General features: G+C 44.3%; 1 protein-coding gene across 5 annotated transcripts in view; it reads right to left on the bottom strand.

Moving 5' to 3' along the window:
- Positions 1-17,123, bottom strand: part of MYO7A (myosin VIIA) — a 454,077-nt gene that overhangs the window by 187,195 nt on the left and 249,759 nt on the right. For 3 of the 5 annotated variants that reach the window (XM_073661638.1, XM_073661622.1, XM_073661628.1), the window contains 5 exons: positions 12,178-12,320; positions 11,348-11,558; positions 10,323-10,458; positions 5,288-5,394; positions 1,689-1,745 (listed from right to left, as the gene is read on the bottom strand). In XM_073661638.1, the coding sequence (XP_073517739.1) occupies positions 1,689-1,745; positions 5,288-5,394; positions 10,323-10,458; positions 11,348-11,558; positions 12,178-12,320 (654 nt within the window). The remainder of the gene's footprint in view (positions 1-1,688; positions 1,746-5,287; positions 5,395-10,322; positions 10,459-11,347; positions 11,559-12,177; positions 12,321-17,123) is intronic. The other 2 variants (XM_073661633.1, XM_073661646.1) reach the window with 1 other exon arrangement.

The raw sequence follows: 17,123 nt of genomic DNA, 5'->3' as shown, positions 1-17,123 counted from the left end.
CGCCCTGACTGAGAAGCTATCACCGGACCCGGAGTCCGAGGCTGTGGGGACTAATCTTTACCCAGCAGCAGAAACCGCCCGGCAGGGGATTTCAGGTCCTCTGGCCAAGAAACCCGAAGGCACGGTCACACGCGTGGGACCAGCACCGCCGTCGTGGAGTGGACGCCACTAGAAGGCCCCGAGTCACCGGCCATACGGGTGAGCACCACACGGTACACTCAGGGACGTGGGCTACTTATATCCGCTTCTAGCAAGGTAGCCAGAAGAGTACAGTCAGTTTGGGAGGCCTACAACTCCGCCTGGCCAGGGGAGATCCCATCTGCTCAAGGACTGACCAGGCCTCGATCGCTAGCCAGTACTCCGGGAGGGTCTATCTTTATCACCAGTAAAGACCCTGAACTACACCGCATCGTCTCTGAGTGATTCCTGCTACCCCCATCATCTACGTCGGCTGCCCTGAGGCCATACCCCTCCCGTTGGGGGTGATACTATCACGCTGCACAATCCTACCACCGGCCTCAGCGGTCTGCCCTGCAGCGGCAGCTCCATAGCTGCATTCAACGGGTGGCGTAGTCGTCCAACATCTACCGCTAATACAACGCCACTTAGTCTGACTCCCTGGGCACGGACCGGGTCACCGCCACGAGACTACAACCCTCAACAGATCCGGCTCCGGGTAAGCTCCTGCATGAGCAACGCTGTGCGACACAGGCCCAGGGGTGCGTCACATACACCATTTGCAAAGTGAACGAGAAAACCTGAGCTGGTGCGGAGCTGCTACATCTGTACATTACAGACCTCCGCATGAGATTTGTGGTAGTCAGGTTCTGCAAATCGAGACATGATACAGTGATGGGACTTGTTACTGGTGATGGAGGATCACTTTACACACTGCGTATATTATTTTTGGGGATATTATGATGTATTACGTTGGGCTATCTTCAGTGGAGACACAGGGCACCTTCAAGACCTGGCGCTCCATTCACTTCCTCTGGCCACAGCCTCGAGGATGGGAAGAAATGGAAGACCGAGGAGCACAAGTTTCATTCTTGCAATCGAGACACTTTATAAGCTGCAAAATTCTGAATCTAGAAAGTTTATTTTCAGCTAATGGCACTAGACACTTTATCAATAGTTGCACTTTATGAGTAAAAAACCTAGACTCAATGATTTATTGAATATATCCTCTACATCAGTAATAACATAAATATATTCATGTCAATTTATTCTATAGGATTGAGACCTATATTTGAACCCTGGTGCTGAATAATTTTCCTCCTGCTTAATTTTAAATGTATTTTTCTTTTTAATGGATTTAATAAAAGATTTTGTTTAATACAATACTGTCTATACTCTATTTTCCCTCTACCTATATGTGTAGTGGGTGACGTGTGATATTTGTATTATGTTATACTGTATTATGTAGTGCTGTATTATGCTATGCTGCTTTATTTTGTGTTGTATTACATTATACTGTATTATGTTGTGCTGTGTTATATTATACTGTATTATGCTGTATTATATAGTGTTACATTATATTGTCCTGTATTATGTTGTCATATGTGATTGGTGATGTTAATGGCATCGCTCTATGAGAATCACTACAAAGAATATAATAATACGGATACAGAGGAACGAATGCTTCACAGTACAAGTGACGGGAGAGAGGAGCAGAGACCTTTCTTTACCTTTGCAGGAAGGGAAGATGATTGGCCAAAAGCACTGCTGAAATAGCCACAGAGAAACTACAGGACAGGGGCAAAGCGGAGAAGACAGAGAAACAGACAGGAGACTGGTCAGTATAAGGCGATTAGCAGTTGTGAAGACATAAGTGTCACCCAGAGGGCAACATGGAGTTACTGAGGACAAGGTTATCTAATCAGCAGATTATTGTTACACAATGTCCCTGTGTGTACAGCGTCAAGAAACACCCAACCACGGAAATACCCAGAATAACTAATTGTGCCTGTCACTGTCCTGTACCCCGAGTGTCAGTGTCACTGTCCTGTACCCCGAGTGTCAGTGTCACTGTCCTGTACCCCGAGTGTCAGTGTCATTGTCCTGTACCCCGAGTGTCAGTGTCATTATCCTGTACCCCGAGTGTCAGCATCATTATCCCGTACCCCAAGTGTCAGTGTCATTATCCTGTACCCCCAGTGTCAGTGTCATTATCCTGTACCCCGAGTGTCAGCGTCATTATCCTGTACCCCGAGTGTCAGCATCATTATCCCGTACCCCAAGTGTCAGTGTCATTATCCTGTACCCCCAGTGTCAGTGTCATTATCCTGTACCCCGAGTGTCAGTGTCATTATCCTGTTCCCCGAGTGTCAGTGTCATTATCCTGTACCCCGAGTGTCAGTGTCATTATCCTGTTCCCCAAGTGTCAGTGTCATTATCCTGTACCCCGAGTGTCAGCGTCATTATCCTGTACCCCGAGTGTCAGCGTCATTATCCTGTACCCCAAGTGTCAGTGTCATTATCCTGTACCCCCAGTGTCAGTGTCATTATCCTGTACCCCCAGTGTCAGTGTCATTATCCTGTACCCCGAGTGTCAGTGTCATTATCCTGTACCCCGAGTGTCAGTGTCATTATCCTGTTCCCCAAGTGTCAGTGTCATTATCCTGTACCCCGAGTGTCAGTGTCATTATCCTGTACCCCGAGTGTCAGCGTCATTATCCTGTACCCCAAGTGTCAGCGTCATTATCCTGTACCCCCAGTGTCAGTGTCATTATCCTGTACCCCGAGTGTCAGTGTCATTATCCTGTACCCTGAGTGTCAGTGTCATTATCCTGTACCCCGAGTGTCAGTGTCATTATCCTGTACCCCGAGTGTCAGTGCGATTATCCTGTACCCTGAGTGTCAGTGTCATTTTCCTGTACCCCGAGTGTCAGTGTCATTTTCCTGTACCCCGAGTGTCAGTGTCATTATCCTGTACCCCGAGTGTCAGTGTCATTATCCTGTACCCCGAGTGTCAGTGTCATTATCCTGTACCCCGAGTGTCAGCGTCATTATCCTGTACTCCGAGTGTCAGTGTCATTTTCCTGTACTCCGAGTGTCAGTGTCATTATCCTGTACTCCGAGTGTCCATGTTATTATCTTGTACCCCCAGTGTCAGTGTCATTATCCTGTACCCCGAGTGTCATTATCCTGTACCCCGAGTGTCATTATCCTGTACCCCGAGTGTCCGTGTTATTATCTTGTACCCCAAGTGTCAGCATCATTATCCTGTACCCCGAGTGTCAGCGTCATTTTCCTGTACCTCGAGTGTCAGTGTCATTATCCTGTACCCCAAGTGTCATTATCCTGTACCCCAAGAGTCAGTGTCATTATCCTGTACCCCGACTGTCAGTGTCATTATCCTGTACCCCAAGAGTCAGTGTCATTATCCTGTACCCTGACTGTCAGTGTCATTATCCTGTACCCCGAGTATCAGCATCATTATCCTGTACCCCGAGTGTCATTGTCATTATTCTGTACCCCGAGTGTCAGTAACATTATCCTGTACCCCGAGTGCCAGTGTTATTATCCTGTACCCTCATATACAGATATACATTTGTGCTCAAAAGTTTACATACCCCGGCAGCATTTTTGCTTTCTTGGCCTTGTTTCAGAGAATATGAATGATAACAAAATAACTTTTTCTCCGCTCATGGTTATTGGTTGGGTGAAGCAATTTATTGTCAAACTACTGTGTTTTCTCTTTTTAAATCTTAATGACAACCAAAAACATCCAAATGACCCTGATCAAAAGTTCACATACCCTGGTGATTTTGGCCTGATAACATGCACAGAATCTGACACAAATTTGTTTGAATGGCTATTAAAGGTAACATCCTCACGTGTGACCTGTTTGCTTGTAATCAGTGTTTGTGCATAAAAGCTGAGTGAGTTTCTGGGATCCAGACAGACTCTTGCATCTTTCATCCAGCCACTGATGTTTCTGGATTGTGAGTTATGGGGAAAGCAAAAGAATTGTCAACGGATCTACGGGAAAAGGTAGTTGAACTGTGTAACACAGGAAAGGGATACAAAAAAATATACAAGGAATTGATAATGCCAGTCAGCAGCGTTCAAACTGTGATTAACAAATGGAAAATCAGGGGCTCTGTAAAAACCAAACCACGGTCAGGCAGACAAACTAATATTTCGGCCACAACTGCCAAGAAAATTATTCGGAATGCAAAGAAAAACCCACAAATGACATCAGCTGAAATTCAGGACTCTCTGAAAACTAGCGGTGTGTCTGTTTCAAGATGCACAATAAGGAGACACTTGAAGAAAACTGGGCTTCATGGTCGAGTCGCCAGAAGAAAGCCATTACTGTGCAAATGCCACAAAGTATCTCGCCTACAATACGCCAAACAGCACAGAGACAACCCTCAAAACTTCTGAAACAAGGTAATTTGGAGTGATGAGATCAAAATTGAACTTTTTGTCCACAACCATAAACGTTACATTTGGAGAGAGGTCAACAAGGCCTATGATGAAAGGAACACCATTCCTACAGTAAAGCATGGAGGTGGATCTCTGATGTTTGGGGATGTGTAAGCTACAAAGGCACAGGAAACTTGGTAAAAGTTGAAGGAAAAATGAATCAGCAAATACTGGAGGCAAATTTGCACTTATCAGCCCGGAAGCTGCGCATGGGACGTACTTACATGTTCCAACATGACAACAATCCAAAACACAAGGCCAAGTCGACCTGTCATTGGCTACAGCAGAACAAAGTGAAGGTTCTGGAGTGGCCATCTCAGTCTCCTGACCTCAATATCATTGAGCCACTCTGGGGAGATCTCAAGCGCGCGGTTCATGCTAGACCGCCCAGGAATTTACAGGAACTGGAAGCTTTTTGCCAAGAAGAATGGGCAGCTTTACCATCTGAGAAAATAACCTCATCCACAACTACCACAAAAGACTTCAAGCTGTCATTGATGTTAGAGGGGCAATACACGGTATTAAGAACTGGGGTATGTGAACTTTTGATCAGGGTCATTTGGGTGTTTTTGGTTGTCATTAAGAGTTAAAAAGAGAAAACACAGTAGTTTGACAATAAATGGCTTCACCCAACCAATAACCATGAGTGGAGAAAAGATTTTTTTGTTATCATTCATATTCTCTGAAACAAGCCCAAGAAAGCAAAAATTCTGCCGGGGTATGCAAACTTTTGAGCACAACTGTAACAGTAGGTCTTATAGGGTGTACACTGGGTTCTTGTCTTACACATATACATGAACAGCTCCGGTCCCCATCACACGCACATTGTACATATGGACATACGGATAGTTACCATCGCCACATCAGCCTGAAATATCTGCTTGATGAATTTATTCTTTGACGAGTGGACGAGCTGTATGATGTCTCCATGAAGAGTGTCCCGATTCTTCTCCAGGAATCCTGAAATGTCACCAATATCTTGTATTACAATGTACCACAGAGGATTGCAGTGTGCAGCGCTAAACTGGATTATGTCACGTCCTATAGCGCTATGCTGGATTATGTCACATCCTATAGCGCTATGCTGGATTATGTCACGTCCTATAGCGCTATGCTGGATTATGTCACGTCCTATAGCGCTATGCTGGATTATGTCACATCCTATAGCGCTATGCTGGATTATGTCACGTCCTATAGCGCTATGCTGGATTATGTCACGTCCTATAGCGCTATGCTGGATTATGTCACGTCCTATAGCGCTATGCTGGATTATGTCACGTCCTATAGCGCTATGCTGGATTATGTCACATCCTATAGCGCTATGCTGGATTATGTCACGTCCTATAGCGCTATGCTGGATTATGTCACGTCCTATAGCGCTATGCTGGATTATGTCACGTCCTATAGCGCTATGCTGGATTATGTCACGTCCTATAGCGCTATGCTGGATTATGTCACGTCCTATAGCGCTATGCTGGATTATGTCACGTCCTATAGCGCTATGCTGGATTATGTCACGTCCTATAGCGCTATGCTGGATTATGTCACGTCCTATAGCGCTATGCTGGATTATGTCACGTCCTATAGCGCTATGCTGGATTATGTCACGTCCTATAGCGCTATGCTGGATTATGCCACGTCCTATAGCGCAATGTTGGATTATGTCATGTCCTATAGCGCTATGCTGGATTATGTCATGTTCTATAGCGCTATGCTGGATTATGCCATGTCCTATAGCGCAATGTTGGATTATGTCATGTCCTATAGCGCTATGCTGGATTATGTCATGTCCTATAGCGCTATGCTGGATTATGTCACGTCCTATAGCGCTATGCTGGATTAGGTCACGTCCTATAGCGCTATGCTGGATTATGTCACGTCCTATAGCGCTATGCTGGATTATGCCACGTCCTATAGCGCTATGCTGGATTATGTCACGTCCTATAGCGCTATGCTGGATTATGTCACGTCCTATAGCGCTATGCTGGATTATTTCACGTCCTGTAGCGCTATGCTGGATTATGTCACGTCCTATAGCGCTATGCTGGATTATGTCATGTCCTATAGCGCTATGCTGGATTATGTCACGTCCTATAGCGCTATGCTGGATTATGTCACGTCGTCCTATAGCGCTATGCTGGATTATGTCACGTCCTATAGCGCTATGCTGGATTATGTCACGTCCTATAGCGCTATGCTGGATTATGTCACGTCGTCCTATAGCGCTATGCTGGATTACGTTGTGGTCTGTGGTGTTACACTGTAGTGTTAGTTTCTATATGTTGTATTATTTTATATTGTATGGTTGTTGTTTTTTAGCTGTATTATGTTATCTGAAAACATGAGCATTAAATTGTATTGTGTGAGTATATTTATATATATTGTATGACTCATATTAGTTACATCATGTTACGTTGTATTGCATTATTTTGCACTGTGTTATACACACAGTATTATATTATGCGAGGGCATGAATATTATATTATAGTGTGATTATCTATAATGCTTGTATTGCTCATACTGTATGTGTTTTTTGTCATTTGTGATACGTTTCACACTTTTTTCTTATTCTATTTTGTCAATGGTTCATGATGCTCTTAGGGAATTAACAGATAATGTAAATGTATTACTGTAGATAGACGGATAGATAGATAATAGATAGATAGATAGATAGATAATAGATAGATAATAGATAGATAGATAGATAGATAATAGATAGATAATAGATAGATAGATAGATAATAGATAGATAATAGATAGATAATAGATAGATAGATAATAGATAGATAATAGATAGATAGATAATAGATAGATAATAGATAGATAGATAATAGATAGATAATAGATAGATAATAGATAGATAGATAATAGATAGATAGATAATAGATAGATGATAGATAATAGATAGATAGATAGATGATAGATAGATAGATAGATAATAGATAGATAGATATGGATAGATGATAGATAGATAGATAATAGATAGATAATAGATAGATAATAGATAGATAGATAATAGATAGATAATAGATAGATAGATAATAGATAGATAGATAGATGATAGATAGATAGATAGATAATAGATAGATAGATAATAGATAGATATATAGATATGGATAGATGATAGATAGATAGATAGATAATAGATAGATAATAGATACCGTGTTTCCCCGAAAGTAAGGCCCCCCCGAAAGTAAGGCAGGGTGGGGGGTTTCGGGGGGTCCGCCAATGTAGGGCACCCCCCGATTGTAAGGCAGGGTAGCGGGGGGGGGGGGGGAGCGGGGAATGTAAGGCTGATTGGCCGATCAGCCTGTTCGTCACAGGCTCCCTAGTCCTTGCTGGCCACCAGCTCGAGCTGTGATTGGCCAGTCAGCCGGCTCGCAGCTGATTGGCCGAATCAGCTGCAACGTCACCGCCTACAGGCTCGCTCCGATTGGTCCAGCTTCCCCGGCATCCGAATCGTCAGCCCGGCACCGCAGAGGAGATCGAAACAGAAGGAAAGTAACGGTAAGTTCCGAAACTCTCTCTGTGTGTGTGTGTGTGTACGGTATGTGTATGGGTGCCGTATGGGGCTGTATGTGTCAGTGTGTGTACGGTACCGGTACGATACCGTGTTTCCTCGAAAGTAAGACCCCCCCGAAAGTAAGGCAGGGTGGGGGGTTTCGGGGGGGGGGGGGGTCCGCCAATGTAGGGCACCCCCCGAAAGTAAGGCAGGGTGGGACTTTTGGGGGTAAAATTAATGTAAGACAGGGCCTTACTTTCGGGGAAACACGGTAGATAGATAATAGATAGATAGATAGATAATAGATAGATAGATAATAGATAGATAATAGATAGATAGATAATAGATAGATAATAGATAGATAATAGATAGATAGATAGATAATAGATAGATAGATGATAGATAATAGATAGATAATAGATGATAGATAGATAGATAGATAGATAATAGATAGATAGATAATAGATAGATAGATAGATAGATAGATACTGTAGATAGATAGATAGATAATAGATAGATAGATAATAGATAGATAGATAATAGATAGATAGATAGACAGACACAGTAACATTTAAAAGTTTGGGCACCCCTGGTCAAAATGAATGTTATTCTGAACAGTTGAAGATGAAATGCTCCAAAAAGGCCTAAAGGTAAAGATGACACATTTCCTTGGTATTTTAGGCAAAAAAAAAAATATTGTTATTTTTTACATTTTAAAAATTACAAAAAGGAAACTGGGCCGATGCAAATGTTTGGGCACCCTTGGAGATTTGTGTGCTCAGATGACTTTGACCAAGGTTTCAGACGTTAATTAATCTGTTAGGGTTATGGCTTGGTCACTATCATCATTAGGAAAGGTCAGGTGATGCAGATTTCTCAGCTTTATAAAATCCCAACCTCCTCTAACCTTGTGCCAAAAGACAGCAGCCATGGGTTCTTCTAAGCAGCTGCCGAGCACTCAGAAAATGGTGGAGGCCACAAAGCAGGAGAAGGCTAGAAGAAGATAAAAAGTGTTCTCAAGTTGCCCTTTCCTCAGTTCGAAATGTAATTAAGAAATAGCAGTTACCAGGAACAGTGGAGGTCAAGATAAGGTCTGGAAGACCAAGCAAAATGTCACTGAGAGCTGCTTGTAGAATTGTTAGAGAGGCAAATCAGAACCCCCGCTTGACTGCAAAAGACCTTCAGAAAGATTTAGCAAACTCTGCAGTTGTGGTACATTGTTCTACTGTTCAGAGACACCTGCACAAATATGGACTTCATGGGAGAGACATGAGAAGAAAACCTCTCCTGCATCCTCACCATAAAATTCAGCATCAGAAGTGCAAAAGAACATTGAAACAAGCCTGATGCATTTTGAAAACAAGTCCTGTGGACCGATGAGGTAAAATAGATCTCTTTGGTCACAATGATTAAAGGTATGTGTGGAGAAAAAAGGGCACAGAATTTCAGGAAAAAAACATCTCGCCAACAATTAAGCATGGGGTTGGATCAATCATGCTTTAGGGTTGTGTTGAAGCCAATGGCACAGGAAACATTTCACGGGTAGAGGGAAGAATGGATTCAATGACATTTCAACAAATTTTTGATATAAACATAACACCATCTGTAAGAAAGCTGAAACGAGGATGGCTTCTACAAATGGATAATGATCATAAACACACGTCACAATCCACAATAGACGACCTCAAAAGGCGCAAGCTGAAGGTTTTACAATGGCCCTCACAGTCCCCTGATCTGAACATCATTGAAAATTTGTGGCTAGATCTCAAAATAGCAGAGCATGCAAGACGACCCAGGAATCTCACAGAAATGGAAGAATATTCCGAGGAAGAATGGATGGAAATCCCTCAAACAAGAATTGAAAGACTCTTATCTGGCTACAAAAAGCGTTTACAAGCTGTGATACTTGCAAAAGGGGGCGCTACTAGGTACTAACCATGCAGGGTGCCCGAACTTTTGCATTGGGCAATTTTATTTTTTGTACTTTTTAAAATGTAAAAGATGAAAATATATATATATATATACAGTATTTTGCCTAAAATACAAAGGAATCATCTTTACATCTTTAACTTTAGGGCCTTTTAGAGATCATTTCATCTTCAACTTGCTTAACTGTTCACAATGACGGGAATTTTGACCAGGGGTGCCCAGACTTTTACATGCCACTGTAGATAGATAGATAGATATGGGATGGATAGATAGATAGATAGATAATAGATAGATAGATAGATATGGGATGGATAGATAGATAGATAGATAGATAGATAGATAGATAGATAGATATGGGATGGATAGATAGATAGATAGATAGATAGATATGGGATGGATAGACAGACCATAACACACATAAACCTGCAGTGTACCCGGAGATGGCAGATTTACTCACCTCTTGTTTCATAGTATACGATCCCGGCAAAGTGATTGATCCCAAACTGCGTCTCGTAGCTGTTTTTCGGGGGGATGTAGAAGGTGTTGAGCTTGTGCTGAGAGTTGAGTTTGTTCAGCATGGTGGTGTCTGTACCCTGAGAACGAGAACCACAATGACATTCATACAGCAGCGTATCCTCCGCTCAGGGAAGGCCGACCTCTATATTGACTCCCTGACCTCTCCCCTTGATGATCGGGCAGAGCGCTCCGGAAATACAGAGAGGACTGATCCAGTGCACAGTGTTTCTTTCACGGACTATGGGGGAGCAGCGCCTATAGTTGGGTATCAGCTTCAATTTATTCTTCTCACCTCCCAGCCCCCACTTCATTGCCCTACAACAGGGATCCTCAAATCAAAGGGGTTTTCTTTTCTATTCTCTGCTCCTTTGGTGGTCTCCACCTGTCTATGTCTACTCCATCTCCAATGTCATTTACAGGACAGATGCAGCCAATCACTGTCCTCAGGCGTCACATAGTGTAAATGCTGCCATCACCGCTGAGTCAGTGATTGGTTGCAGCGGTCATGTGGCTGATGTATGGGACACGATCATTGCAGGGAGTTAGGCCTCATTCAGACATCCACTTTTCACGTATGATTGCTATCCGAGTTTTTCATGGACAGCACTCGTACCTATAGTCTATGGGGCCAGTCCTATGTCTGTGATCTTTCACGGACCAAATGATCTGTGGAAAATTGCGGAGACATGTCTGGTTTTGATCCAAGGGTCGAATCAAAAAGAGCAATGCAAGTCGATGGATCAGTGAAAAAAATCGGACTGCACTCACAGGACATCAGAGTGGGGTTCAAGTTTCATGGAGTGTCGGAAACGAGAAGGTAAAGAAACTTTTTTATCTCCATGTGTGAGAAAAATTGATGACACTTGGACCAAAATAATCAGTCTGTTGATCTAGTACGTGAGAAAAACTGACTTCTGCATGAGGCCTAAAGTAAAGATCGGAGTGGACATCCAAGCCTTCCACTACCTTTGGGAATTTGCTCTCTTCATCAATAAGTGAGATAATGTTCATGGGCTTGATGGCGATCATGTCCAGGGCGTCCTGGTTGTCGGTGAACTCGATGTGCTGCCAGTTGATGTTCTCCAAGTTGTATTCCTCCTGCTCCAGCTTAAAGACGTGACGGACGAAGAATTGCTGCAGGTTCTCGTTGGCAAAGTTTATGCAAAGCTGCTCAAAGCTAAAATAGAAAAACAGATTTTATTCTATTCTGCTAAAGAGAAAAGTAGATAACAGATACAATACATAGTGTAAGGTGGCTAACGGTCGCATAGTCGATGGGAGGTATGTGTCACAGAGATGGCTGTCCTCTGTGATGTAACCCGCAGTGTTGCTCTAGTGCACGTAAGCACTGAGAGGACTGTTTGGTGCACCTGGGACCGGGTTATGGGTAGCTTGGAGAGTTGGGCGGGTCCAACGACCCACATACCTCACCTCTTGGTGTGGTTAACAGCATATAAAATGGAGGCCGTTTGTTTGTAACATGGTCTGTGTGTTTGGAGGGAGAAGGCTTCCTGCGTGTTGTGGTTGTCTCCAGACCGAGCCAGGATACTGGATGCTACCTAGCCTGTGTGCCCACAGGACTGGTTAAGCAGAGACTTGCTTAAAGGACACTTTGCTTTGTTTGCCTGAACTAAAGGTTGTTTGTTTTCCTTTCTGCTTTTTGGTTTATGAAGTAATAAAACGACATGGACTTTTATGGCTTTCTATTTGCCTCCTATCGCACCCAAGTGAGTAAAAAACCCACAGTAGATAAAAGGACAAAAGACAGGTAAATACCGTAGTTCCTCTGTCATTACCTGTTTACAGTGAAGTTCTCAAACCCAAATATATCCAGCAGACCGATGGATCTCCTGATCACCTTTGGTTCATTGGAAAGTGGTCTGTAAATAGCGGCATTGATTTTCTCCACAATCCATACAAACAGTCGTCCATATATTCCCTGGTTGATATCAAAAAACCCCTGATTAGTAGAAGCTCAGCAAGAAACTGCACCAAACTTATAGAAATGGAGCATATGGTGTAGTACTGTATATAGGGAGAAACTCACTAGGCGGCGTGTTTCTATCTTTATGCCACAGGTGACTTAAATGGGCTGTCAATTCTGGAATATTACTTTATCATTAGCGGGAAGGAGGGGGGTCTTTGTAGGGTCACTCATGCCATTTTCTCTTTTATTTTGTCAGTCTCCCCAGGACTTGAACCCACAACTAGAGATGAGCGTTGTTCTACTCGAACTGTTCGCCAATCTCAAATTCGAGCTGTTTTGGGCGGTGTTCGAGCCGGTCGGCGAACACGAACAATTTGAGAAAAATTCGGCTGTTCGAGGTTATGTTCGATAACTGTTCGTGCACCAAAATCATAACTGGATTTTTTCTCAGTAATGATGAAAATTAATGTTAATACGCAGTTTGAGTGTACAGCGGGGCGGGGGGAGGGGCAGGGGATGGATCTCTGCAGGAACAATGAAGATCTCCATTTTTTTTTCTCTTTCCCGCATTTACAGTGGGGAGGTGCAGTCTGTCAGCCTATCAGCAGCGCACACACGGAGCGAAGTGCTTTTTTTCACACAAGCAAGGGCATGTGTCATTGGCAGTGTATGTCACATGTCCTTGCCCTATAAGACCAAGCCATTTTCCCCGTCGCCACCATTTTCTCACTGCTGCAGCTGCGTGTTAGACGGCACCGCTGTTGCTGTGTGCGCTATACCTTGTTAATTTCAAGCCAATTTTCGCACAAATCTACAGATAGCTTGGGAGTAGGGAATAGTTGTGATTGCAGTCCTTTTAAGGACTAGGTTACAGCATTTCCTACGACTTTTATCAGGCAGGTCTGTGCTCTTAAATAGATAGATTGTGGGAGTAAAGACTAATTGTAATTGGAGTCCTTTTCAGGACTAGGTTACATCAGTTCCTATCAGTTTTTGCCAGGCAGGTCTGTGCCAGTGCTGTGCAAGTTTTTTTCACAGCATTTGGCTGAATCTAGCAAAGCTAATCCTTTTTGGCCTATTGCAGAGTGTGTTAGTCAGTGGAGTAGCCTATCTGTGTTGCAAGATATAACACCTGTGTATAGAATACCAATTTTTTTACTGCACCTAGTGAAGTAAAATCTTTTGGGCATAGCATCATTCTATTAGTCCATCTATACTGACCTCCATCAGGTTGCAAACTGAATATAATTTTTTTCTGCATCTAGCTCTGAAAAAATATTTGGGCTTCTAGCGGTGTGTGGGACTTGGTCTATTAGTCCATCTATACTGACCTCCATCAGGTTGCAAATTAAAAATAATTTTTTTCTGCATCTAGCTCTGAAAAAATATTTGGGCTTCTAGCGGTGTGTGGGACTTGGTCTATTAGTCCATCTATACTGACCTCCATCAGGTTGCAAATTGAATAAAAAAAATTTCTGCATCTAGCTCTGAAAAAATATTTGGGCTTCTAGCGGTGTGTGGGACTTGGTCTATTAGTCCATCTATACTGACCTCCATCAGGTTGCAAATTAAAAATAATTTTTTTCTGCATCTAGCTCTGAAAAAATATTTGGGCTTCTAGCAGTGTGTGGGACTTGGTCTATTAGTCCATCTATACTGACCTCCATCAGGTTGCAAATTAAAAATAATTTTTTTCTGCATCTAGCTCTGAAAAAATATTTGGGCTTCTAGCAGTGTGTGGGACTTGGTCTATTAGTCCATCTATACTGACCTCCATCAGGTTGCAAATTGAATAAAAAAATTTTCTGCATCTAGCTCTGAAAAAATATTTGGGCTTCTAGCGGTGTGTGGGACTTGGTCTATTAGTCCATCTATACTGACCTCCATCAGGTTGCAAATTAAAAATAATTTTTTTCTGCATCTAGCTCTGAAAAAATATTTGGGCTTCTAGCAGTGTGTGGGACTTGGTCTATTAGTCCATCTATACTGACCTCCATCAGGTTGCAAATTAAAAATAATTTTTTTCTGCATCTAACCCAGCCAATAGTTTTGGCCTAATACCACAGTTTGGCCACTCAGCTCTGCTCGGTTACCATCCATTGTTTTTTTGTGCAAACAACTCCAGAGTTGTGAATTAGTTAACCACCAAAATGAGTGGAAAAAGGCCTGCTGCTGGTGGAAAGGGGAATAGGCGTGTTGGGAAGGGGAAAAAAGGTTGTGTCCGTGGGGTAGGTGCAGAAGAAAGACCATCTTCCAGCCAAACTAAAATGTCTACTTCTTTTAGCGGACAATGTGATAAGATCCCTTTCTTACGGCCACGCCAATCGCTACAAATTCCAGATGAGGCACAAAAACAGCAGGTGCTTCAACGGATATCAAGTGCTCCTTTAAGTGGGCTCTCCTCCACATCAACTTCAACATCACAAATACTCCAGTCCTCAAAGGTGTCACCCAAATCGCACTTGCTTCCTCACAGCTCCCAAATCTCCAGCTGCCCGTCTGAGTATGAGGTAGAACAGATGGTTGAGTCTGCAGAGCTGTTTACTCATACTATAGCCTGGGAATCAGAGGTTGACTCCAGCGCTTCTGTGAATCCAGACGAGGAAATGATCTGCACTGATGCCCAGAATCTTTATGAGTCGGATCCAGGACCAGACGCAGAAGGTTCTGACCATAATGTAGACCCTCATTCCCAAACTGTAACTCCTGTTGGTGGAGACAATGAGGAAGACGATGATAAGACTCAAATACCTGATTGGAGCGACAACTTTAGTTTTTTGTCAGGGCAGGAACAGGTTGGCTCTGAGGACGACGGGTGTGATAACGCACAGGGTGATGATGATGAGGTCGGAGATCCCACTTACTGTCAACCCACAGTCAGCCAAGAGATGAGGTCAGCAGAGGAGGTGGAGGAAGATGCTAGTGACGACGAGGTCAGGTTGCGCCTTCCTGGACAGAGACGTAGTACTGGAAGCACGTCAACAACTGCATCCTCAAACACAACTCTGCCTCTCACCACAAGTCGTGGTGGCTCTTCAGGTCGCATGGGTGCTAAGCCTTGCATAGCCTGGGCATTTTTTCAGATCGATAAAGATGACCCAACTCGTGTTATCTGTAACATTTGTCAGCAAAAGCTAAGTAGAGGCCAAAAAATACATAGTTTGAGTACTTCATGCATGAACCGGCACATGGACATGAAGCATAAGTTGCAGTGGGAAGCTCAGTGTGCTACAATGCGGTCTAGCCGGCCGGGCCAACCACCGTCTGCCATATCTTGTGCATCCGCGGCCTCTTCATCCTCTGTGACTGGGGGGACAGCAGTCACACCTGTTTTGGGGCGCAGACCTGCCACCTCTTTACCCGCAACAGCCAGCGTGATTGGCAGGTCATCATTTTCTTTGGAGGTGGTAACACCAGCTGGTCTTGAGCGCTGTCCGACATCGATAGCACCACCTTTGGATCAAGGCAACCTAACATGTCCGCCTGCATCTTCCTCACAGACCGGCAGTTTGCCGGGGACACCCTTATCAACCCCGTCTAAGCACAATAGCCAGCCCTCGGTCCCTCAGATGTGGACAAGTAAAAGACCATTTCCTCCTAGCCATGAGAAAGCTAAGAGGTTGAATTTCACCATCTGCAAGCTCTTGGCTACAGAAATGCTGCCTTTCCGCCTGGTGGACACAGAGGATTTTCGAGACCTTATGTCCGTCGCAGTGCCCCAGTACCAGATGCCCAGTCGGCACTACTTCTCAAAGAAAGGTGTGCCTGCGCTCCACCAGCATGTCGCACACAACATCACCGCTTCTTTGAGAAACTCTGTGTGTGACAGGGTGCATTTCACCACAGACACTTGGACGAGTAGGCATGGACAGGGGCGTTACATGTCGCTGACTGGGCACTGGGTAACTATGGTGACAGCAGGACAAGGGGCTGCTGTCCAAGTCTTGCCGTCCCCACGAGTTGTGCGTCAATCCTCTTTATGTCATTTTTCCTCCACTGCTTCTGCCTCCTCAACCTCCTCTCGGTCTTCCACCTGCACCCAAAGCCTGTCTGGTCATGCCACAAGCTTTCTAACTGCGCAGAAGGGATCCTGCACACCTCCTTACTATGCTGTCAGTAGGGCTCAACGTCATCAGGCGGTTTTTACATTGAAATGTCTGGGAAATGTGAGTCACACAGCTGAGGAGTTGTGGTCAGCTCTGGAGAACCAATTTCATGAATGGTTGTCTCCACTGGACCTGAAACCAGGGAAGGCCGTGTGCGACAATGCTGCAAACCTGGGTGCGGCCCTTCGCCGGGGCAATGTCACACACGTGCCTTGTATGGCTCACGTGTTGAACCTGGTTGTCCAGCAATTTTTAGCCCACTATCCCAGACTAGATGGCCTTCTGCAGAGGACACGGTCGCTGTGTGCTCACTTCCGCCGTTCGCATCCCGCAGCTCAGCGACTTACATCTCTACAGAAGTCGTTGGGCCTGCCACTTCACCGGCTAAAATGCGATGTGCCTACCCGGTGGAATTCAACTCTGCACATGTTGCAGCGACTGTGGCAGCACCGACAAGCCCTGGTGCAATACGTTCTGACGTATAGCCTGGGCCAACGAGATTCAGAGGTGGGGCAAATCACGCTGGAGGAGTGGTCTCAGATCAGGGACCTATGCACCCTTCTGCACAGTTTTGAAATGGCGACGAAGATGTTTAGTGCTGACGATGCCATTATCAGCATGACTATTCCGGTGATTTACATGCTGGAGCACATGTTAAACAGAATTCGGAGTCAGGTGGTGGCACAAGAGGAGGTGGAGGAAGTAGAGG

This window comes from Phyllobates terribilis, unplaced genomic scaffold, assembly GCF_046119375.1.
Source record: "Phyllobates terribilis strain yellow unplaced genomic scaffold, ASM4611937v1 Scaffold_2__4_contigs__length_985480577, whole genome shotgun sequence".
Classification (NCBI taxonomy): Eukaryota; Metazoa; Chordata; class Amphibia; order Anura; family Dendrobatidae; genus Phyllobates; species Phyllobates terribilis.
Note: the sequence above shows the minus strand (reverse complement) of the source record. Positions and strands in the feature narration are given on the sequence as shown.